The sequence below is a fragment of the Castanea sativa genome, chromosome 1, assembly GCF_040712315.1.
Source record: "Castanea sativa cultivar Marrone di Chiusa Pesio chromosome 1, ASM4071231v1".
NCBI classification, from domain to species: Eukaryota; Viridiplantae; Streptophyta; class Magnoliopsida; order Fagales; family Fagaceae; genus Castanea; species Castanea sativa.
In genome coordinates, this window is record NC_134013.1 from 2,448,011 (window position 1) to 2,474,134 (window position 26,124).

Consider the following 26,124-nt stretch of genomic DNA (forward strand, 5'->3'; position numbering starts at 1 on the left):
ACAAACATTGGACGTAATTGAAAAATCATTTCAGCGGTAGAGAAATTATTGTGTACTCAGAGAGTACCATAAATGTACACTCCCTCCTCTTACATGAATGATGAGTTCCACTAATTTAATTTATGGTGGAACCCGTCATTTATGTGAGAAAAAAGACTACACATTTATACTATTCTGAAAATACTTAATAATTTTCCTACGCTGTATCCAAATATTCACTTATCATACTATTTTTACTTGTTTATTTATTAAAAATTATTAAAAAAAACTAAATAAGTAAATTAGATAAATAAGTTAAGAAAATAAGTAAATTAGATAAATAAGTTAAGAAATATCTTACCCCCACCCCCCCACCCCCAAAAAAAAAAAACCTCCATTCCCAATTTCACCGAACTTTTTTTTATAATTTCACAATTAACAAAAAAATCTGATATCTCTAATCTCTCTCTAGAATCATTATGCCAACTATAAAAACACCGCCCAACGCGAAACTGTCGAAAGCTGCAGTGGCAGTAGTAGTAATAGCACCACTACTCTTACTCCAAAAACACCCCCAAACAAAAAAACACCAACGCACACAGCTTTCTCTCTCTGTCTCTCTCAAAACCCACATTATACACCAACGCACACAGCTGCTAGTTTTTTCTAGAAACGAAGAGTGCTAGTTTTTTCTAGAAACGAAGAGAGAGAGAGAGAGAGAGAGAGCTATGCAGAAACGGAGATGGAGATGGATATCGTTAAATTTGCTTCGCAAGTTGCTCATGTACGCCGTGTGCATGATAGCGCTGGTGGCTCTGTTCTCCGTTCACCTTTTCCCTTCTTCTTCATCCTCCAAAGTCCCTAACTTCTTTGATCCTTTCAAGCTTCCCACGGTAACCGCTTCTCTCAAATTAGGGATTCTAAAACCTTCTCTGTGATCTCTTAACCGTTTCGATCGTTCTGTTAAAGTTTCTGATGCCGATATTTTGGAATACACTGTTACTGGATTTTTTTTTTTTTTGAGATTAGGTAGAATCGAAATGGAAAATGAGAATTTAATTTTCTGGATTTTATTATTATTATTATTTGTTTTTTTTTTATGTGAATTATTATTTGTTATTGTTGGTAGGTTATGGAGATTAGGTATTTTTGCTGATCTAATATAAATTACTGTTCATATTTGTTTGGTTTGGTTTGGTTGGTTTTAGCAACATGAATTGAAGCATCAAAGCTGGACTCGAGAGCTCACTCCGCCACATTTGTCAAAAGGAAAAGATCCTCTCTCTTCTCATTCTCGCCAGGTTTTCTGTTTCTCTCTTTATTTTTATTTATTTTTCTTAATTTTTCGTTTTTTTTTGGTATTCTGTTTGATTTTGTATTCAAATAATGCGGCTTAGTTTAATCAAATTCCTCAGAATATCATTGATTTAATTTAATTTATTTTATCTTATTTTAGAATTTTAGAATTTCTGAACTTTTTATACTTATTATTATTATTATTATTATTATTATTATTTTTAGATTTAGTGCTTGAGTTTGCTGTAATACTTGTTGGATTGAGTTTGTTTCTCTCTTTAATATATTTATTTTTAATGGATTTGTTTTTGTACAGAGTTTGATTTAGATGCTGATGGATTAAGCAATGCGGTTTAGTTCAATGAAATTTCTCATAATAAAACTTAAAAAAAAAAAAAAATTAAATCCAATTTTTTAAGCAACCAGTTGATGATTTATTGCTAATTTTTTTTTTTTTTAGGGGATTTGGTGTTTGAATCTGCTGTAATTCTTGTTATTTGTTAGTGGATTGAGTCTGTTTCTCTCTTTATTTATTAATTTCTTGATTTGTTTTTGTACTGAGTTTGATTTAGATGTTGATGGATTAACGAATGTGGTTTAGTTCAACGAAATTTCTCATTATATCACTTTACAAAAAAAAAATTTTAATCCAAAATTTTAAGCAACCAGTTGATGATTTATTGCTAGATTTTTTTTTTTTTTGTTGGGATTTGGTGTTTGAGTTTGCTGTAATACTTGTTAATGGTGGATTGAGTCTGGTAGAGTTAGTTATTAGGTGTACATATTGATACAAAGCAGTCATGCAGCTTTTGTGTGTTTCACTCCTTTAGATTTGACAGTTGGTTGGTGCTAGAGAGATTTCAAATTATGACAAGCTATGGAAGCATTCATCAACTAGCAAATTTGAGCCCTGCATAGAGCCTAGTGCTAATTATACACGTAAGAAAAATCGTCTGATCTCAAGGGTTTTTATAAATTGGGTGTGTTTGATATCAATGTGTGTATAAACACTTTTTCATTTACTACTATTATTGTTTATCCAGCTCCAGGAGAGTCGCGAGGTTACCTTCTAGTTCATGCAAATGGTGGGCTTAACCAGATGCGTTTTGGGGTGTGTATCGCGCTCTCTCTGTCTCGTGTGATAAGCTCGATAGTAATTTGTGTGTATATGTATCATGTCTATTATTGGTTATTATATCATCTTTTTGAATTGCATGTGTTCTAGTAATTTGGGTTTCCATCTTTGATTGGTGCAAAGTTTTGGAAGTGGGTAAAATTGGGATAAAACAAACAGTCCCAGTCTAATTTATTGTAATGTCGTTCTAAGTTCCCATTTGCTTTTACGTCTTTTGCAGGCAATGAAATGACGCTGCATGAAATCCTTTTGTACTATTTCCAATTAATATGTTGGATAGTTGATCGCTAGTTGCTTATTCTATGAGTGTCAACCTCAACTTTCTTCCTTTCCAAACTGGGGGCACTCTCTACTATGTATTTTAATAAGGCTTTGGGTGTTCCTCTCCCTTAATTAATATGTGGAGATGTGTCCCGTGCCATCATTTTGTTTTTTGCTGCACTTCAGAGAGCTTCTGTTATGTAGTAGATTTACAAACATAGTGAGTGGGATATAAAAAGCCTGGTCTGGTTCTGCCTTGACTTTATTGTGTTTTCCAGTTTTTATGATTTCAACATTAGCAAATAAGAAACACACAGTAGTTCAAAATCTCATGGTGTCATGATTGCACATTATCAAACTGACCTGACTTGCTATTTTTCGGTCAACCAAGCTTCAATTTTTTAAACAGGTTGGGCTTATTCGTGCTAACCAATTCATGCAACTTTCAACGTTGCGGGGTTGTGTCCCTAAGCTCAATGAGGCCAATTTAACACCAAATTCAATAGAGATACTGAATTTTATACTTTACTTGTTCAAGAACCGAATCAACTTTTTTATGTGGCCTGACTCATTCTAATTCTTGATCTGAATAACTGATCGGAAATAACTACCCCTGGCAGTTGCACTAAGTCATGATGTTGTGCAGTACAGACATCAAATTCCTCTCAAAAAGCAATCTAACGTCGAGGGGAAATGGCTGTCAAGCATTTAGGCTGAAACTTAGGTGATTGGGCCTTCTGTGGTGACGCATAATCAGTGCTTAGATGTGAATGAAAAATGAGCCTTACGCTTTTTAATATGCTTAAAATCTGTAATGTAGTCATATAGTCAAGTAAACTTGTCTTAGGGCTGTGACCATAACATGATTTTGCCTGAGTTAACATAAGATGCTTTTGATGGAGTTGGACAAGGAGACAGTGTGTATATATATATATATGGTGTCAATAGGTTGATTTTTTTTAGTTGAGTTGAGTTTTACTGGTATATCTCATAATCATTTGGATTTATCCTTTTCCACAAATATATGGTTCTAAATGTCGCCTTTTTTTGTTCTTCTCCTCCCATTCTCTTGTACATTCACAGCGACTATACTCGCAAACATGTCTCTAATTAAAAGACACACATAAGCACATTCAAACATGCTTATGCTGTTAATGCATTAATAAGTGTCGAAGCTTTTAGTGTTTTCAAACTAAACATGACATTCAAAAATAATGATATATCTTATGTGAGAGATGACATGGACCTAGATTACCTATAGGCTTCTCGAATGCAATGTTATAAATATGCTGCAGCAATGTTTGTCAACTATAAGCCTGTCATGTTGATATAATGCATCAAACTTCTGTGTTTTTTACCTGCTCTGGGACTAAAAACACACTTCATTTAATTATGAGAAACCCACTTGTTGTGGTCCTTCTTTCACCTGTTCTCTTTCTCTTCTTTGTATTAATTCTAAAACATTCTACCCAAACATTGATAGTTATAGAATGTGGTGAATAATTTATATGGCTACTTATTGGAGCTAAGTTAGTCGTTCTGAAATTGCAGATACGTGACATGGTGACTGTAGCTCGTATCATAAATGCCACTCTTGTAATTCCTGAGCTTGATAAGAAGTCATTTTGGCAGGACAATAGGTAGGAAATTCCCTCCAAACCCCTTCCCCCCCCAAATTTTTTTTTTTTTTCTAAGTCGTGTTTTATACGAATGATGCAATACTTTTTATTTGTTCAATTTGCAGTCACTTCTCAGATGTTTTTGATGACATTTTATTAACGTTCTGGCTAATGATGTAAGAGTTGTAAAAAAGCTTCCTAAGGAATTGGCTGCTGCTTCTAAATCAAAGAAAGAGTTCAGAATTTGGTCTGGCGTAGAATACTATGAGGAGGAGATTACTACCTCCTGGTTAAATCATCAGGTATGTTTATTTGACTGCTTCTGGTCCACGCATTTGTTGGTTTTCTTTTTCTAAATTCAGCATCTTATTATTTACCTATCTCTTCAGTTTTTTCCCCTTCAATGCTATCTTATCTTATTATATTATATATCTTTTCAGATTACTCCAGCTTCCAAATCTGATTCTCGCTTAGCAAATAACTACTTACCTCTAGACATTCAGAAACTGCGCTGTCGTGCCTGTTATGAAGCCCTTCGTTTTGCACCTCGAATTGAAGCAGTGGGAAAAGTAACCTCTCTGAAATGCTCACCTGATTTTTGGTGTGGTGTGGCTTTATCTCGACTGTGTCCTATGCAGTGACCATTATATATATATTTTTATCTATGACGTAGTTGTTGGTTGATCGGATGAGATCCTGTGGCCCTTACATTGCTCTGCATTTACGGTTTGAGAAGGACATGCTTGCCTTTAGTGGCTGCACACAGGAGCTGTCTCCAGCTGAAGCTAAGGAACTAAGGGCATTAAGGTATGAAATGCTTACTCTTGCTGTCCTGAACAATCAGTTAATTTTTCTGAATTCATATATAGAACAATCCTTTATCTACATGATGCCAACATATATTTTTTCTAATATATATTCATGTTATTCTGTCCTCGTAGAAATAACAATGATAACTGGAAAATAAAGGACATTGATTCTATGGAACAAAGATCCAAAGGCGAATGCCCCTTAACTCCTAAAGAGGTTGGATTTTTTCTCTCTGCTCTTGGGTACCCATCAAACACTCCTATATACATTGCTGCTGGAGAGACATATGGGGGTGATTCTCATATGGCTTATCTGCTATCCCCTATATAATGAGCAAGGTATGAAGCTGCATTGTTAAACTTGATTCTTTGCTAGATATTCTCATATTAATGAATAATGTCAGTTGTCCTGTTACTAAATAAACCATGCAGGTTAGTTTTATACACCATATTAGCTGGATCCATGGTTCACTTTCTTATGTTAATGGTATCTGAAATTTGTTGGAGAGACTGAAGTAAAACTCACAAAATATCAGAGGATATGTAGAAAAGAGACTACTGCTATAATATTATTGGCCTAGCTTACTTGAATCACTAAGTGAGAAGCACGAACACTTCAAAACTCCCGGCAAGTCTAACACGTGTTTGTGTTGGACAAGTCGAGGACCCTCTTGCATGCTTGTCCTCATTGTGTTGGAGGATTTTGTTTATCCAATTAAAAAAGTTTCTTTGATTCTATAGATAAAATAAATAATCCTTTGATTTTTTGTTTATGTTTTTAAAGATTTTCATTGGCATTATTAATTTCTAAAAATGAAAATAAACATAAAATATGCTTATAAATCAATAAAATATGCCTAGAGATTTATATCAGTTAATTTATTCTCGTATTTCCATCATTTTAGCGTCTTAATTTTTCAAGAATGGCTATGTCACCTTGTTCCTTGTTGTGTCATGTCAGTGTCTATGATTGTACTTCTTAGATCACTAATGAACCAAACTCAACTTTTGGAGAGTTTAAGTTCAAAATCATGCTCTTTTTATTCAATTATTAATAACTCTCTCTCTCTCTCTCTCTCTCTCTCTCTCTCTCTCTCTCTCATACACAGCTAGTAAATTGTTAAAAAATATATATTATTGTTGAATTTTGTTTGCTTTTCTTATTTTTGTATGTCTTTTTTTTTTTGGAGGGGTTGGGGGTGCTAAGGACCCCAGGGGAAAAAACAAACAAAAAAGAAAGAAAGAAAGATTAACATCTTGTGATCACTTTGCAGGAAAAGTTGGCAACTGTTGAGGAGCTTCAGCCTTTTATCAATCATGGCTCTCAGCTTGCTGCACTTGACTACATTGTATCTGTTGAAAGCGATGTATTTATTCCATCATACTCTGGGAACATGGCAAAAGCAGTTGAAGGCCATCGTCGTTTTCTTGGACATAGGAAAACAATAGTTCCTCTCAGGCAAGACAGTTTCTTTTTTGGAGTTAGTCTAGGATTACATAACTTTCTATCCACTATGCATACTTCTATCAATTGCTATATATAATTAATTGTGGTTCTTGTTCTTCTCTTTGTCCATCAGGAAAACTATTGTTCGTCTGTTTGACAAACTTGAGAATGCAACTCTGAAAGAAAGAATGAAAATTTCAAATCAAATTATTGATGCACATAAAAAGCGGTATGTACTGGGTTTTATAATTATCAGTGGCTACATTGTAGACAATGGATTTACTATTTGTTCTTTTGGTTGTATATCTTGATCCTTGACTGCCAATCCATGGTTCTCCTTAGGGGATCAGTCTAAGAACCCTTTTGATACATCATACATATTTTTCATTAGCAATTTCCTACCCCTCTCAAGTGGATCTTGCATATGCAAGTCATTACTGGTGTGCTTAAGAGCAGAAGCCTGGGGACACTCATATTCAAGTCATTCCTATTCTTTTTCCCCCATCCTCTTTAAACTGCTGTTATTGTGATTATGGAAGAATATAATTTTGGAGATTCATTGGATTTACGGGGAGAACTAGATGGATTTTTTTTCATATGTTTGGTTGAGTGATTAGTGTGATTAATAGGCTACAGTGTCACACCATTCCTATAAGCCTGCTGGAGGGATAAGACTATAGAGCTTGCGCTCCCAACTGAAGAGCAGCATTCACCAGTGTTAGGGGGGGCTACCAGAATACCTTTTGGCCCACAGGATACCGGGGAATTCTTTTTTGGTGCCCCCTCTTCCCTTTTCTTCTGATGTTTGACACTATGGTGGAGAAATATTTTCCATTTTCTAGATAGTTTATGGTATGATAAATCATATGCACCTGGCTTTACGTAGATGTGTTTTTTATATGTTACATTGGTTGCACAGGCAAGGGTCACCGAGGAAGAGAAAAGGCCCCATATCTGGAACTAGGGGCATGGACAGATTCCGTTCTGAAGAATCCTTTTACACAAACCCTAAACCAGAGTGTTTATGTCAGAGGGAAACACCAAATGTGAACACCTCTCACATTATCAGGTAGATCAGATTGTGCAGAACAATTTTTCTTCAAAATGATTCCTATGCTGATGCAGTGGTGGCACATTGCGTTCCATATAATTTGTTGGAGCAATACAAGCTGGTGGTAGTGCTTCCATTATATGCATAGGGATCCGGCGTGTATATCCTGAGCATAAAGAAAGCTGGGGGCCGATATTGTAAAATACAGATGAAGAGAACAATTGCATTAGGGTGCACAGCAGGGACTGATCACCAAAGACAGGGCCTTCCGAGCACCATTTTTTGGCTTGGAGTTCGCCAGGTTATATAAAAAAAAAGAGTTGAATAGAGAATTCATTGGGATACCATACTTTGTTTCTGCTTTGTTAGGAATAAAGTACACTTTTCATGTGTAGTATTTCATTCGTAGGCATTGAACGCAATAAAGAATTAGCTTTTTCCTTTCTTTACTTCGCAGTCACCATTCTTTTCTTCTTTCCTGGCACCAAACTCATTATGGTTTAGATAGTGCTGTATTCTAGCCTGAGTTTAACTACAATACTTCCGGGGCTAAAGGGAAACAACAATGCTAATAAAACAATCTTTTTCACTACTTGCTAAAGTGGAAAGTTGTGATCGAAATAACATCACTTTTACATAGATTCACCGTCAAAACATTCTTATAATATACCCATCACAATTCGCAATAGGATACATTAAAAAAAGAAGTGAAAAGTTATATCACTTGACTGATTGAAAGGGAAAATTAGGATTAGATTAGGGTGGGTCTACCGTCCTGCCTCCTGAAAGGTTTTTGCATTTTTTCCCCAACTTATATGACGATTCAAAAAATTGATAAAAAATTAAAAATATATAATTATAATATTAAATATTAAAAATATATAATTATAATATTGTTTTATATAAACAAAGAGGATGTTATTAAAAATACTTTTAAAATATACTATAGTTAGTTGGTTGACTAATTTGAACATATTCAAAGAATGTTAAAAAAAAAAAAAAATGTACACCTCCATTCAAAGGAACAGATGTAACATATAGATTTTAGATTGTTCATTGTTGGTTATTCATGGAGGTCGTTGGAGTTTGCAGCCAAATTATTTCTGGGTGAAAAACGGGTCAGTCATAAATGTGGATAAAAATACAATTGTACCTAGACAAATTGATGTTTTTAAAAATAATACTCAAAATCTGCATTAAGCAGAATTTAACGTGTGAGTTTTCAAAGCTAAAAAAAGCTTTACAAGCAAATACTGAAAATTGGAACTTTTATGAAAAGAATAATTTTAAAATATTTTTTCATTTTCTTATTTGAGAGTTTTAATAGAGGGAATGGACTTATTTGGGAGTTTAAGTGTGAGGGAATAGAATGGATAGGAGGGAACACTCATTCCTCTATATTCCCTTAAAACCTTAAATTTTCATTCCTCGAAATTGGGAGGAATAGGAGGAAATGTAATTAGATTTAGTGAATTTTTACTAAAACTTTTAAAATACCCCTATATATTCAACCCTTTATTTTAAAATAGGGATCTAATAATAATATTGTCATAAAATGATTCCATTCCATTCCCCTTCATGTTGCTCCCAAATAAGATTAGTTACATTGTATTCAATTTCATTCATTTCCATTCATTTATTTTAAAACATCTAATCAAAGTTACTTAATTCCATCTCATTTTATTCCTTTCCATTCATTTCCCTTGCTTAAATACATTCCATTCTATTTCATTCTCTTATGATTATTTTATTCCATTCCATTTTCTTTCTTTATGAACTCCAGACGAGCCTTATAAAAACTCCATAAAATTCAGAGTTCGTAATTTATAACTTAATAGCTATAAAACACCATTTCACAGGTAAAGTTTTAGTCTCTACCGCGATGTCATAAAGAGAAAATGAGAAGAAATTTCGTGATCCTACATAGATATTGACAGCTAAGTCGGACAACAAGGATAGGATAACGCATATCACGAACTCGCTTGCGCTCTCCACACAAACTAACCTTAACTAACCAAAAACCCATTCACGTATATCATAAAACTGTCCCTAGAAGCTAGAATTGTCTCAGAAGATCAGATTAGAAATAAAGGCAAAATGGGGGTCTCATTTCTCTCAACTATCCCTCCTTTGCTTCCACTTGTTCCTGTTCCATCTCTCACCACAACTACAACCAACAGATACCCATCTTATGCAGTGAGTTTTCCATGCCTATCTGAAAGTGATTGTTTGAAAAAAGAAAGTACTTACCACATTGTTTTTTAGTGTGTTTGAGTTTATTATTCCATCATTTGCATTTATATGAGGAATGGGTTACAGTTATATCATATATTGTTGTTACATAGCTATGTCAAGTGTGTGTGTGCGTGTCAAATTGTTTAATACTACAATTGTGCTTGCTTACCTTAATTGTAAAGAAATATCAGGTTACAATTCGTTGTAATAAAATGGAAATTGATGCTACTGCTGAGGATGAGGATCGGTTTTGTCGAAGGGACGTTCTTAAATGTGCTGGTGTTACCATTGGCATGGTGAGAGCATTGCTTTTGTACTTGAATCTTAAATTCTGTCTTTACCAATTTCACTTTTTTGGCTCTGGTTTTTGAAATAGTAGTAATTGAATGAACATAGCAGTCTATTCGATTACTCATTTCAAGTAACACTAAAAAAATATAAGCCTTTTGCATTTATTGTACCCAATTACTGATTATGTGAAAGTTTTCATCTTTCATTAAATATTAGCTTAACATAAGAAGAGAGCATTAAAAGATTGAAAATTATCTGTGATGCTTACATGCTTGTGGATTGCAGCCTGCACGGGTTAGTTCAATTGGTTGGCCTCATGGGAAACCCCCATGAGGTCTCCAGTTTGAGTCTCGGGATTACCCGATATATGGTTTTTATGGGCAAGTTTGTGTATTTGGGGTTTACTCAGCAAGGGTGGGTATATAAAGTGGCCTTGATTTGAAGAGGTTATTCATCATAAAAAATAAAAATTGTGGATTGTATGAAGTATGCCACCTTGCTAAAATGGTTAAATTGACCATTTTCAAATGTTAAAGAGATGCGGTGTTACTAGTGGCTTTACAAGATTTTTTAATTTTCACATGGGGGAGGGGGGATTCGAACCGGAGTTCTCCAAATAGAGAGAACTGGACATTTTCAGTAAGACACAAGGCTCTTGGCAGGTTCACAGGATGTTTAGTTGTGCTAAGCCAACAAACTCTGGTAAATTATTCCATAAACCCGGCTTGAGGCCACTTACTTTCACAGCTAATTTATTAAATTCTAACAACAAGAATGAAACTTTTTCTATAATATTTTAGAAATTTCACTCAATTCAATAAATCCTTATCCCTTCAATGAATTGCAGTTGAAAAAAAATGACATTATCCAAAACAATGGTAATTCTAATAGCTTTCAACTATCTGAATACTCTTCTCTTGGTTGAATCATGTATTTGCACAAACAAAAAAACATATACTTAAGTAGATATACAATCCTTTGACCTAGAATTATGTTGTGATGAGCTTCTGATGGTAGTGATTTCCTTTTAGGAACTAATGGCAAGCTCAGGGTTGTTTGTTGAAAAAGCTAGTGCTGCTGATTTGATACAACGGAGACAGCGTTCTGAATTTCTTTGTGAGTTCATCAAATACTACTTTTCATGCTGAAATGAGCTACTGATCCATGTTCACATCTCCTTCTTTACAGCAAGTCTCAAGGGGACACTTTTTACGGCTATAAATGTAAGCACTGCTAAGATGTAGTTATGTTTATTTAGGTATACTTTAAAATTAGAATGTATTTATAGATTGAAGATGACGCTGTCATAATACCATTTTAGAATTTTATCACTTGTTATTTCTGTTGTTGTATCAGGGAAATGTAGAGCTTCTTCCATCCTTATTAACTTTGGCACTGAATGATGCAATGACTTATGATAAGGTCAGACAAAATCCTTAGTTCTTTACATGGATGCTAGATAAGTCCTTTAAAAGTAAGAGAGGAAAGGACAGTACTGATGTAATTCTGATAAATTTGTAGGCTACAAAATCTGGGGGTGCAAATGGATCCATACGCTTCAGGTACAAGTTACTGCACTATCTATTTTATGTCAGAGTATAAACCTGTAGACTTCTGTCTCCTGTAATCTTAAAGTAAAATGCGGTGTGGATACTTGCTATATGAAAGCTTAAACTAGTATAAGTAAAATATGGTGTGAATATTTCCTATATGCAAGCTTAAACCAGTGTAAGTATGATTTCTACCGAAGAGTTGGAAATATACGGTCTCTTGAAACCTACCTGTTAGCTGAAAATATACACTGTTTTTTACTGCTAACTCTCGTCATTTCTGTGGCCTCTTAGAGTTGAGATGTGATGTGGATGGAAAGTCTTATTTTATTTTTAAAAGGTGGATATAAGTTGTTAAAGGACATTTTAAAAACTTTTGGATATTTTTTATCTTTATGGCTTTACCATTCTAAATTTTCCTTCTATTCACTTTAAAGTGTTATTTGTTTAGCTTCTTGAAAAATTATATTAATTTTCTTCTCCTCTTTTTTCTTGCCTGAAGTTCAGAGTTAAGTAGGCCTGAAAACAAGGGGCTTTCTGCTGCTTTAAATTTGTTAGAGGAAGCAAAGAAAGAGATAGACTCATATTCCAAGGGTGGACCCATTTCCTATGCAGATCTCATCCAATATGCAGGTTCTACATTCTAAATATCTACAAGTTTGAACTATGAACCATAGATGTAAAGATCAACATACCATGTATCAGGTGTACTGTGTCTAGCATGAGCTAATATGAAGAATGCAGTCTGTGTGTATAAGTGTGTGGATGCTCCTGACTCAGATACCTTCCTTTGATGTAGCACAAGGTGTCCTCAAGTCCAAATTTCTAGCTTCTGCCATTCGTAAATGTGGTGGGAATGAGGAGAAAGGGAGATTGTTATACACTGCATATGGTTCAAATGGACAGGTCTGCTTCTCAATTCTTGCTGTGTCATTGCTGGTGTACTCAATGTCATCCATAACATCGTGCACTACATATTGCTCAAAGCTCTGGTGACACTCTTGAAATTCAGTTTCTTTTTCCGGATACCCTCAACATCAGATTGAAGTCCTCAAATAATTACTAACGACATTTTTAAAGCTTTAACCAGATACTATGCATTCATGGCCTAATTTCAGCCTTATGAAGTGGGTAATATTCCAGCCAAAAAAAGAAAAAAGAAAAAAAAAGCTGTGGTGACACTCTTGAAAATCTGTTTACTTTTTAAATTTTTGTAAATTTGAAACACTGTGTTTTCTTTTTGGTTTATGGACTTATAAGTTTCTATTTCAGTAAGTATGTAATAGCAATACTTTTTAAATCACTCTGATTTTGTCAAGATGGAAGACACAATCTGACTTGCACTTATTAAGTAGAATGAAAGAATGTTCAATTTTTTAGTGTCTGTTCAGTATAACTAAGAAGCCTGCACAGCTAGGATGCAAGCCAAGGCTTTGTTCACTGATTGACTTTCCATATTATTACACATCAAGCTAAATTACTGCCTCTCTCTCTCTCTCTCTCTCTCTCTCTCTCTCAACCCTAAGCGGTAATGGGTTTGTTGGAATTTCTCCTACTCTTTCAATATCTTAAATTTTTTCTGAAATGTTTGTTCTTGGTTGTAATTGATTTAATTGGTTAGGTAAAAGCAATCATCATGGCTCAATTATAATTGACAAATTGGACATTTAGTAGAAAATTTTGGACCTGTATTTGATGCTATTATACAAATGTTATTGGGTATAGTGGGGCTTGTTTGACAAGCAATTTGGAAGGACAGACACCCAAGAACCAGATCCGGAAGGGAGGGTTCCCCTATGGGAGAACGCAAATGTGAAGGAAATGAAAGACAAGTTTGTAGCTATTGGCTTTGGTCCTCGCCAGGTATTTTTTCAACTATACTACTTTTTGTTGTTGCAATTGTATTTCAGGTTTTAATTTCTTTACCAAATAATTATTTGTACTTATTAGTTATTACTTGTGACCCAAAACATAGCATCTCAAAAATGCAACGACAGCCAAATGTATTTCAAATTGAGAGTAAGATTCTTTGCTGATTTCATGGTGTAAGCTATGTTGGAACCCAAACCTACTACTACTACTTGTAGGGATTTTCATCTTCTATGGAATGAATTGTTGTTCGTTCCATGTTAAGACTCATATTTTGGATGCATTGTACTTTCTTTTTAATACAAATGACATTAATATAACCTTTCCTTTTAATAAACAAATCAAATGGCAAGCGCAGTCAAGGGCTGAAAATGAAACATATAACAAAAATAAAATTTGGGGTATCTTTTTATTCAAGCTAAAGCAACCTTGAGTAAGCCTGTTCCATTAGATAGTCATTAGTATTCACTGATGTCTCTTTTTTTGTCTGTCTAGCTAGCTGTGATGTCTGCATTCTTGGGTCCAGATCAGGCTGCCACTGAGGCATTATTGGCCACTGATCCAGATGTTTCTCCGTGGGTTCAGAAATATCAACGTAGTCGAGAAACAGTATCTGAGACAGATTATGAGGTTAGTAACATTTTCTTAACACGCCTTACCAAAAGGGCAATATAAAGGACTTAACTTTATGCTGTTAATTTAGTTATCCTGATTGGAAGAAAAATCAAAACATTTTACACCATATTGATAGTGACATTGCCAAAATAGATCTGTGAGCTTTTTGTTTGAAATTGAGCAAGATTGATGTAACTTCTTACTTCCCATGAATGCAAATGGTTTCTCTTTCAGGTTGATCTGATCACCACTCTCACAAAATTAAGTAGCTTGGGTCAGCAAATCAACTACGAGGCATATTCATATCCTGTTCAAAGAGTTGATTTGAGCAAACTCAAATTATAGAGGAAGTAAATATCCTTTGCCAAGCAGCAGCAGCACTGTAAGGAGGGGACTTATTTCTTAGAACAATTTAATCCTGAAACATTTGCTAGCTTTCAGATTTTAAGGTGACCCTTTTGCAGGATGGTTGTTTTTGAGATTAATGAAACTTTTTGCCCGTTTGGATCCCCGTTTTGCCTTGCGTTTGCGTTTTTTTTTTTTTTTTTTTTAAAGACCAGCGCTTGGTGCACTGTTCATGGGACATGAACAGTGCACCAAGGCATATAAACAGTTAAAAAAAAAGAGTGAACAGTGTTTTTTTATACATTAAAAAATTATTTTGCTACAGTGTTTTTAGTTTTCAGTTTTCAGCAATAAGTTCTATCCAAACGGACTCTTTATAATGAGGTATTTTATACAAGTAAAAAAAAGCAGTGAATCAATTGTTCAATCCAAACGTGCCATTTTCAATAAACAAAAGCAGGGAAAAAGGATGGCATAACAAAGTTCTTTTTTCCTTTTTATTTATTATTTTTTATAATCAAGAGATATTTTTTATTGAAACAAGCTGGTGTAAACCAAAAAACACAGTATAGACATGAACAGCCACTATATGTTCATACTTCATAATTGAAGTTGAACAGGGGACTTGGATCAATTTCTCTTACACAAAAAAGGAATGCATACGTATATTTGTCTGATGGTGAATTCTAAATAGTAATCATCATTGAATGGATAGTATAAGCATCTTTTGTCTGTTCAAAGTCTTACATATGACATTAAGAAAATTAGAGCTCCAACTGGTTTGCTAATTTCTGTTTGGTAAAAAATATGTTGAACAGTTTTTAAAAGATGGAGGTTCATAATCAAAATGGTTTTATCTTAGGAAGGTAAAATTCTAGGGCTATTACACCATGCAAAATGTGAATCACCAGTTTAAAAGGCAAGTGTTCATAATCAAGCCTCCTTCTTTATGGTATTCCTTGTCTGAATAGACAATTACATATTCTTACATATCTCAACAAGCAATGAAAATTTGAAAGTGAAATCTGTGTCGTATATAACCAGCAGTAGCCCATTTTAGAGAGAGGGAAAAAGAGGAAGAAGAAGAAAAAAAAAAGGAAGAAGTGGGCTAAGAATGAGATGAGTCATAGGATTAAAAATAATAATAATAATCATTTGGGACGCGCCTGCAGTTGCGTCCCCTAATGTCCAACCAAATTGCTGGACCCATGCTTCCCAGGCCATAAGTTCACCATAAGTTCCCGAATTTAAATTCAAATATGTAGATTAGCCAATGCACTTCCTTATGTATAATTACCTTCTAAGGCCACATGGTTGGATCTATCAAAGAACATAAGATACATGTATAGTAGTATTAGACAAAATATCGCATCTACAAGTTAAAATTGTTGCAATTGTAACTTAAATGTTTTAAATGATTGCATCAACAATAATAACTTGCAATAATTTATAATTTTCAGTTGGAATAGAAGCTTTAATATATTAGGAAAAATTATTGCAATAATTTAAAATGAAAAAAGAAACTTGCAATAAATTGATACCAATTATTTTTGCAATCTATTGTAATGAAAATTTCGAACTATTAGCTTATTGCAACGAAGTTATCATTGTAAAAATTTGATGTTAATTCTTTTACAATCTATTGTAATGACAAACATGGAACTGTAATGACTATATCATTACAATAACTTGGTATAATTTATTTCATAATCTATTACAATGACAAAATGAAATAATTATCTATTACAGTGAAAATATTATTGCAATGATTTAATCCGACTTATTTTGGTTCATTTTTTGCAATTTATTGTAATAAAATTCATGAAATAATAGCCTATACCTACAACATATTCTAAATAGCAAATTGTTTATTGCAAAAATATATGTATTATTGCATCAAAATTATCAATAAAATATTTAGAATTTATTGCAACAAAAGTTTGTGTTGCACAAACCTATTACCTAAAATTTTATTGTAGTACCTTATATCAACTATTGCAATGATTCTATTTTTTTTTTCTTTTCTACTAATAGCCTTTATACAATAACCAATATGAAAATCTGTAATTAAAAAACCACATAAAAAATGGCTTTTTAAGCAAATTCCAACTTCATCCTTAAGAACTTTGATTGCCACATCTTAATTAAGATAGCTACCTTTATACATGTATCTATCCACATCAATCCAATCATTCTTTAATGGTAAATATAGAAAACCAATAGCTATATAGGAATAAAATACTGAAATTTCAAATATCAAGTCACCAATCTCCACATTCAAAAGATAGGGCAAAGTGAAGTAAGCATTGGTTGGATTAAAACTGAATAGGAATCTTAAACAGAGACTCTATTCCAACCTCACCTTCATTCTACCTAAGATCTCATGAAAGATGTGATTATCAAGAAATCTTTCTATCGGCTGAACCTTCTCTTCCTCTTCTACCTCTACCTTTACCTCTACCTCCACTAATGGCAGAGGAGTTATTGCCCCTACTGTAAGGTGGCAACATCCATAGAGAATATCATTTACGAACTCACTCTTGTTCAAGAACCAATTAGTATTGCTAGAGTAGTGACTATCAATATAGTTAAGGTAACTAACTCTGTTATTCCATTAAACTGTGTCAAGATCAAAACGATAGATTCGTTTTCTTCCCAGCTCCAAAGCTACAAAAACAGCCTTCCTTCCCACAACAACATGTCCTACTCATCTAGTTTCCACATTGCCAATAGAAGGATTTTTAAGACACTCCATATATCCCATATGACATTGCAAACTTCAAATAATGTAGACCTTTTGACATCCTAGTTCTTAACAATGCTTCAAAGCACATAAATCATGTCATCAATCACAAATGCCTGGGTTTCAGGTTTTCCGCACTTCATCGGATTAGCCTGCCTCAGAAGTTCTTCAAATTGTTCATGTAAAAGTCTAAATTTGTTGAACATGGGAAAATCAAAAGAATAGACTTCTCAGGGTGGGTCATCAAGATTGAATTAAATACAAATGAGACCTCAAATGAACACAAGACATACCTTTGGGGTATATCTCGCCAGTTAGTCCAGTTTTAAGTCGAAGGATAGGGGAGAGTAGTCTTTAATCACTAGTTTTAACTCCTTGGGTTTCTTTTGTTGGAGACCAAATAGATAGAAGATCCGAAACATTGATCTCATACAAATTACTGCTTCACTTATCTGAGAAGTATACATACATCTATTGTGCTTCAAATGACTGATCATCTAATGGTTGTGCGCATGAGCTATGATATGCAAGTTCAACAACGAACATGGATTTTCATGAATAAATTGCAAATGATCCATGAACATGGGTCTCCATATTGGTTTGAGGAGTAAGGAAATGGCTTAGGGGAAATTAGAATCAATATTTTATGCGATAATGTGATTGCTTAACTAGATGGGTGTTCGATAGCTAATAAGAATTGCTAGAGGGGTGATTTGGGGAAGCCTAAAAAGGAAATTGAAAATCCTTGATAGAATTATGAGGGGAATAAAAGTGAAGAAGAAAGCTGGTATAATTTTTATGGGGAAAAGAGTGGAAAATAAGAAACGTGAAAACTAAAGTAATATTGGTGCTGTTTAAATAAGATACAAGTTTCGTATAAGTTAAATTCTTAGATTTTAAACTGTACTAATAGAAATTGACCAAATATAACAAGGACCATCTCTGCAAAAAATCTCAAAGTGTCTTTCTTTTTTTTTGTTTACAGTGCAAATCAATCATTTATAAATCTCTGCATGCAAAGAATCTCTGCAAAATCCTTAGTTTTTTTGTTTTTTTGTTGTTTACACCGTGCACATCATTCATTTTTTCTTCCATAAATTTCTCCCATGCATGGATAAGAATCTGAATAAGAATATCTATGTACTTTAAATTGTACTAATAAAAATTTACCAAATACAACACAGTTCATAAAAAAACAAAAAGCCAAAAAGATGAGGAGACTTGTCACAACACAATTCATAAAAAAACAAAAAGCCAAAAAGATGAGGAGACTTGTCACAACACAATTCATAAAAAAACAAAAAGCCAAAAAGATGAGGAGACTTGTTACAGGGAGGAGGGATAAAAAGTAAAAAGAATCTCTGAAACCAAATTTTAGGCGTGATATGGTTTTATTGGGAAGGACGAATGAAATCATTTTAGGCAGAAAATAAGAATGAGAGGAAGAGGTGAATATCTTCAAAACAAATTATAAGTGTCAGGTTGTTACTAGTTGTTATTGTTAGGGCAAAAAAGTATCTTAGCGTTAGGTTTAAATTTGAACCAACAACAACTAACCACCTATAATTTATTGTAAAAATAAAAATGTTGTGTACGTTTTTTTTTTTTTTTTTTCCTTTTATTTCGGCAATGCCACTGCAAAGAATCTCTACAAAAATCTCAATTTTTATTTTATTTTTTATTTACGGTACACATCAATCATTTTTTCTCTTTTATAACTTTCTTTCATGTATGTTTTAGAATCTATGTACTTTGAATAAGAATCAAACAGTACTTAAATATGTTTCAGACAGACGGACAAGACAAGAATCAAACACTCAGTGTACTTGAGTTTGTCGTTTACCCTTCCGGCAATGCCATTGCCACAATTGATTTTCCTTTTTTTTTTTTAATTTTTTCCCATTTTCGGCAATTGCATTGCCACAATTTTTTTTTCTTTCCCCTATTTCGGCAACACCATGGCCACAATTCTTTTTTTTTTCCCCCTATTTCGGCAATCCCATTGCCATAATTCTCTTCTTTTTTTCTTTTTTTTTTCTCTTTCCCCCCTATTTCGGCAATCTCATTGCCATAATTTTTTTTTTGTTCCTTTCCCCCCTATTTCGAGAATCTCATTGCCACAAAATTTTTTTTTTTCTTTCCCCCCTATTTCGACAATCCCATTGCCATAATTCTTTTTTTTTTTCTTTACCCTCCATTTTTAGCAATGGGATTGCCACAAACTTTTTTTATTTTTTCCTTTTGGGCACTTGCGCATGGGCACTCAGTGAAGCGGGCAGGGCTAGGCATAAGGAATTTCGGCAACACTGTTGCCGAAATTCCAAAATTTCTCTCTCCTCAGTTTCGATTTTCTCTTTCATACTTTTCTTCGAATTTCGGCAACACTGTTGCCAAAATTCACTCTCTCTCCTCATTTTCCCAAATAACTTGGAACAATGACTATAACCCCAAAAAACTTCACTTTTAGCAATATTTACCCAAAAGACTCCTAGAATCAGACTACGTTATATATTTTGACAAAATATCTTTGCTAACCCTAGCCGTAAAAAGAGTGATACCGTGCAATGCATGACAATTAAGCCGCATCTATTATTGCCATCCAGTGTAAGTTTAAACGAATGGATACCGTGCATGAGGTCCCAAAACCATTATGGTACTTCTTCTCTATCATGAAAGAGTAGGATTTTGGGTCCTAATTTTATTTGTACAGTAACTTACAAGCACAATTTTTGTCACAAACAGCATAAATTAATTTGTTTTTTAAAAATTAAAAACTTTGTTATTTATATAGATGGGAACTTGGGGAGAAAACCAGCAGAAACACTGAAAAATATGAAGCAGAAGAAAGAAAATTGGAAGATGGATTGCCCAAGCACGGCCACCACAGCCTTACTACTGCAATTAGCCGAGACCACTGAATCGAATTACAGATTAAAGTAGTTACTTGAAATTGACTAACTACTGCAAATTTTACTGAAACATATATTTACATAACAACATATATTTACAAATTAATATGATAATAAATATGATTTATGTCACTTCAACAGCATAATAAATAAATATATGAATAATTTTTATAATGACTGATGTCATCTTAATTTATAAAGTTTATGCAGTAAAGTTTCCAATATCCCTAATACCGTTCTTTTACAAAACAAAAGGTTGATATGGCCAAAAAAGAAAAAAAGAAAAAGAAAAAAGAGTTTCACCATTGGTGGAAAGCTCCCTTGTAATCAACGAAATTTAAATAATAAAAAATAGTACAAATTAAGTAATTATTAGTTATTTCTAGAATACAATAACATGGTACTACATCACCGGACTCCGAGAGCATCTAATAATTTCCAAGTAAATATTACTTTTTTTTTAATTGCAAATTAAATTTGGCAAGGAGGTGGTCTACTTAAGAAAGAACAATACTCTATCGTCAATAATAATAAAAGCTCTAAATACAATTAGTCATACAATTCTAGTCTATCGCACTTTTACTATGAACATATCTAAACTTGAACATGTACATTTCTGCTTAAGTGTCCGTTTGAATACCGCTTATTTTGCTAAAAACTGAAAACAATAAAAAAAATGATAATAAAGTTACTGTTTACGCGCTTGGTACTGTTCATAAGCTAATATTACTATTCATGGACAATGAACAGAATCAGAAGCGCTGTCTTAAAAAAAAAAAAAAAAAAAAACGCAAAAAACGCAACACAAGAAACGCAATTCCCAACCGCAACCTAAGTAGCCCTAGAAATTACATTGCAATAGACAATATAGATAGGCCCAACTCTAATGTATAACGCAAGCATGGTACAGAAAATTTGTCATTCGGCCTCAACCCCCATCACATGATTTCTGGATATCTATATTAGAATCCAACTAAAGTATTGGGCGAGGTATTGGGCCTTATTTCGTCCAAGCCCATAAAAGTTTATTAACTTATTTTTACACCCAAGTTCTCTAGGCCCTTATAAATTAAACAGCCGGAATTTCCAGCACATTTGATTGAGATACACAGCAAAATTAAGTTTTTGAAATTTTTACTATGTAATTAAAAAAGCAGTCAAATGCACAAGGGTGAGAAATAAGGACAGTGCTATTTTTATATGAAATTTTCCGTAACTCTAGAGTTTTTAGTTTTTTTTTTCTTAATATATTTTTTTATTAATAATAGTTTTTTTAAAATAATTTGATAGTTAGTAGTTACACTAATCATAATAGAAAAAAAGACAAATTTTAAAAGAATTTATTATGTCTTTATAAGAGCTTTTAAGTCAATAAAGATTATTTTTTTTTTTAAATGTTCACTTTTTTTCCCCTCAAGTCTAATCTATCCATTATTTTATTATTATTTTTTTTTTTTTGAGAATCTACCTCACAAACTTTTATTAACTATGGCAATGAAAATCAGCTTGAAGTACATTTGCAATCTCTAGTGGTACATCTTCCATCCAAACTTGTAATGAAGAAAAAGAAATTGCTCGTCTCGCAAGTGAGTGAGCTACATTATAACAATGCCTCGTTACATGAGAATAAGAAACAATGGAGAATTAAGAGGCTAAGTGATGTATATCATTGACAATGTGACCATAATGTGAAAAGTTATACGAATTAGATTGTAGAGCGTTCATGAGGATCAGTGAATCACCCTCCAAAACTCCTTATTGAGACCAGTTTCCAAAGCCAACTCCATTGCATGCCTTGCTGTCAGCGCCTTAACTTCTATGGTTGTATTAGGCAAGGGGATTCGCTGCGCCAAGGACACCATCACTTGCCCTTCGCTGTTGTTAGGACATATGTGAATAATGTTAGGAACATATGTCAATATTTTATGTAATTGACTAATCCTTTAACAAAACGCACTTTACTTGTAATTGGGTAGATCTAAGATGCGTTTAATGCTTCAAGAAATAAGGTTTCAAGTTTAAGTGTTAAAGCCATGCAAGTCTGTCCAAGAATCAAATGAAGAAGTGTTGGATTTTAAAGCTTGATAGCTAGTATCTATCGAGGCTTAAAAAGTTGTTTTAGCTCATGGCTCGACAGCTGCTCGATAGATAGGGTGTCTTTTAAGATTTATCAAAATCAATTTTTCATATCTGATTTCATTCCAATCCATGAATGTATGTTTGGGCCTTCTTTTCTCACAACACTAAACATATATAAAGATTTATTTTAAGAGCCGTCACAAGTTGCACAGTTGCACAAGTATGAAGTAAAGTGTTGTTCATGCAAATTGTGATCGAAAACCTAGTTTGCCCTAGTTCATCTTGAAGAAGCTGCTGTATTTGTACACTGTAGGGTTTTGTGACTAAGCAATTTCGTGATTTTCATCGTGTGATGAACTGAAAAACTTTGTAGCTAACATCCTTCTGAAGTTGGTGATCAAGTGGCATACTGGAATCTGCGCTCTATTGGTTAGTCATGTACTGGGAGCTGTGCATTAAAAGGAGAGATTCTCACTACAAAACAAGTCCAATTGGGTATTGGGGTAAGGGTTCAACTGTAGGTTGGTATAAGGTACTGGGATTCCTTTACTTGTAACTGCTTGTTATGATAATACCTTAACCTGTTGTGAGCTTACTGCACAAGGTTTGGGAGATTTTCGTAGCTTTTCCCCACCCCCATGTCATTCCTTCTCTTCCATACAACCCACACTACCATAGCAAACAAGTTCGGGTCCCTATTCTTCGCCATAATACCTCTCATGAGATCAACAAAACTCATCGTTTGCTGTAGCCTGCGTTGATTCCATGCTTGTATTGAGAGCCAAATTTCCTTTAATTTCGGGCAGAGGTAGAGGGCATCGAGGGTGTCTTCATGTTGCGTTTGACAGTGATCACAATAGTCCTCGTTAAGAATTTTTCTTCTGACTAAGTTCTGCTTTGTAGGGAGGGAGTTTTTTGAAGGTTGCCAAATTAAATTCTTCACTTTGATTGGTACATTGAGGTTCCATATCTCTTTCCACAGTGGCTCGAGCATCAGAGGTTCGGACTGTATCGATTGTTGATTCTAGTACTTTGTCTGCAAAAAACGATAGCCCGTCTTGACTGTGTACTTACCATTAGCACTGTGAGGCAAAATTAATTCATCGGGCTGCTCAGTAAGGCAGAGGGGTATGCTTTTCACCATATCTGCCTCAAATTCCAGCAATGTTTCATCGATTAATTTCGTCCTCGAGCATCTTCTATCTCCATCTATCAAATTATTGACTTTAGCTTCAGCCAGCCCGCCTACCTGTGGAGATAAAACTAGTGGTGAATGTTTTTGGGGCAGCCACCTATTCTCCTAAATATGAACTGACTTCCCATCACCAATTCTCTAAACTGCTCCATGCTTAATCACATCTCTTCCCTTTATAATGCTCTTCCATGCATAGGATGCCGAGCTTGGACAAATGGCTTCCATGATCGAACAATGTAGGAAAAAACTCACTTTAAAAATCCAGAAAAACAATGTGGATTTATCATGTAGGAGTTGCCAAGTTTGTTTAACGAGCAATACATCATTGAAGCATGACAAATCCTTGAAGCCCATCCCTCCTTGTTCTTTTGGCTTACACAGTTCTTCCCACCTTACCCAATGCACCTTTAAACTATCTCCTCACTGCCCCCAAAAGAATCTTCGAATGAGAGCTTCAATGTCATGAAAAAAGAGTTACCGGTAGTTTGAAACATGACATAGTGTATGTGGGTAGTGCTTGAGCCACTGCTTTAATTAGTATTTCTCTCCCCGCTTTTGATAGGAGTTTGTCTTCCCATCCTTGAAGCTTTTTCCACACTCTTTGCTTGATATTGTCAAAGCTGTCCTTTTTTCGCCCTATGAAACTTGGTAATCCCAAGTACTTCTCGTATTGTTTAACCACAGGTACTCCATGGGCCTCTTGAATTGAAGCTTGCACTTGTTAGGGAGTGGACTTACTAAAACATGGAGTTGTTTTATCTTTATTTATTTTTTGCCCGAATGCTCATTCATAAGTGGCTAAGATCTCCAAAAGCTTCTCACACTCATTTATTTTTGCCCTGCAAAAAATAAGGCTGTCATCTGCACAACAAAAAAAATAAATAAATAAGTGTGTTAGTTTTGGTGCACTTCGACAAATAGAGACACCCTTTATTTCTCCATTCTCTTCTGCTTTTCTCAATAAACCATGGAAGCCTTCCATGCATAATAAGAATAAATATGGAGACAAAGGATCTCCTTGGCGCAGCCCTCTTGTGTGATGTGACCATGTGACTCCCCATTAATTAAGACAGAATAGATAGCTTTGGAAATACATTGCATCATCATATTTATCCTAGTGTCTCCAAAACCCATCTTCTTCATCAGTTTCTTCATATACAGCCACTTCACCCTATCATATGCCTTGCTCATGTCTAATATAAGTGCCATATACCCCGTCTCCCTCGAACTATGGTTATTTATATAATGGAGGGTTTCAAAAGCCACCATAATATTATTAGAAATCAACCTATCCTTCACAAAAGCACTTTGTTGTTCCGACACTAAGTGGGGTAGAACTTCCTTCAACCTGTTAGCCAACACTTTGGAAAAATTTCTATACAATACATTGCTAAGACTAATAGGGCGATATTGTGAAATATATTCAGAGTTATTAACTTTAGGGATCAAAGTTATAAATGAATGACACAAAGATGCAGGGAGATTAATCGAATTTAGGAAATATAGAGTATTATCAACCACATTGCTACCCACCAAGGACCAGTAATGTTGGTAAAAAAATGGGTGACATTACATCTGGTCCAGGTGATTTCAAAGGGGCTATCTACTTAAGGGCGGTCTCTACTTCATCTGCTTTAAATTCAGCCAACAAATCATTGTTCATCTCGGCTGTTACAACCCGAGGTATGTGTGCCAAAATCTCATCAAAGTTATCCGGCCTTTGGGAAGTGAAAAGAGCTTGATAAAACTCTAGAACAATGTCCTCCACTTGGCTAGGATTAGTGCACCATTGGCCATTATTATTATACAACCCCTTAATATAATTTTTCCTCCCTCTCTGTGAAGCTTTACTATGAAAAAACCTCATATTCCTATCCCCATCTTTCAGCCACTGCACTTTTGCCTACTGCCCCCACATCTGTTCTTCTTTATCAAGGAATTTGTTTATCTCTTTCTCCAATTTTTTCATCAAAGTCACCGACCCCCCACTACATGCTAGTCTCTTGGCCTGGGCAAGTTTTTTTCTTTTTTTGCTTCAGCTCTCTTCTCACATTTTGGAAACCTGTCATGCTCCATTTGGTCAATCTTTTCCCACAGTTGTCAATTTTTTTTTATCACTTTCTTACCCCTTGGATCAGCCCCTGCCTGCTGCCATACCGCTTTAATTGTTGCTCCATACCCCGGTTCACTCATCCACATCTACTCAAACCGAGAAGGCCTCTGTTGCTTGCAATCCATCTCATTCGGATTAATTAACAAAGACTTATGGTTCGAAGTAGTAACATCTATATCTATCCATTCAGCTATAGTATTCAAATTCACAAAGTTTTTTTTTTTTTTTTTAATAAAAAAGGAGTGGTAGTTATTTAGAGCCTGTTTGGATGAGGGTGTTTTTGGATCATATTTTGTTAATATATGTCATGTGATTTTTTTTTAACCTTATATTATAACTTCTTTATTTATAGAGTTCATTATCAAATTCCTTTTTTTTTTCTTTGATACTTTTCTTTTTCTTTTTCTTTTTTGTCTTCTAACTATTTTTATAACTATATATAAAAAATATTAATTAATTATTGGATCTACAAGTTCAGCTAATGAATCATAGATTAAGACAATGAATCGGTGAACCAGGTTTTTAGTCTGGTCAGTTATGGTAACTATGATATAAACCATAAAAGATACTCTAAATATATAAT

The 26,124-nt window shown here is 34.2% G+C and overlaps 1 protein-coding gene and 1 pseudogene across 3 annotated transcripts in view; both read left to right on the top strand.

The window, feature by feature from the left end:
• Window positions 1–498: 498 nt before the first annotated feature.
• On the top strand, window positions 499–8,046 carry LOC142621728 (O-fucosyltransferase 7-like; annotated as a pseudogene).
• A 1,471-nt stretch (window positions 8,047–9,517) lies between these two features.
• LOC142615557 (thylakoid lumenal 29 kDa protein, chloroplastic) overlaps window positions 9,518–26,124 on the top strand; it is a 31,698-nt gene continuing 15,091 nt past the window's right edge. The window contains exons 1-11 of one of the 3 annotated variants that reach the window (XM_075788308.1): window positions 9,518–9,793; window positions 10,024–10,128; window positions 11,155–11,239; window positions 11,312–11,346; window positions 11,480–11,545; window positions 11,645–11,685; window positions 12,176–12,306; window positions 12,473–12,579; window positions 13,399–13,536; window positions 14,038–14,172; window positions 14,392–14,668. In XM_075788308.1, coding sequence (XP_075644423.1) covers window positions 9,695–9,793; window positions 10,024–10,128; window positions 11,155–11,239; window positions 11,312–11,346; window positions 11,480–11,545; window positions 11,645–11,685; window positions 12,176–12,306; window positions 12,473–12,579; window positions 13,399–13,536; window positions 14,038–14,172; window positions 14,392–14,502 — 1,053 coding nt within the window. In that variant the 5' untranslated portion in view covers window positions 9,518–9,694 and the 3' untranslated portion in view covers window positions 14,503–14,668. Of the gene's footprint in view, window positions 9,794–10,014; window positions 10,129–11,154; window positions 11,240–11,311; window positions 11,347–11,479; window positions 11,546–11,644; window positions 11,686–12,175; window positions 12,307–12,472; window positions 12,580–13,398; window positions 13,537–14,037; window positions 14,173–14,391; window positions 14,669–26,124 lie in introns of those variants that run through there. The other 2 variants (XM_075788297.1, XM_075788318.1) reach the window with 2 other exon arrangements.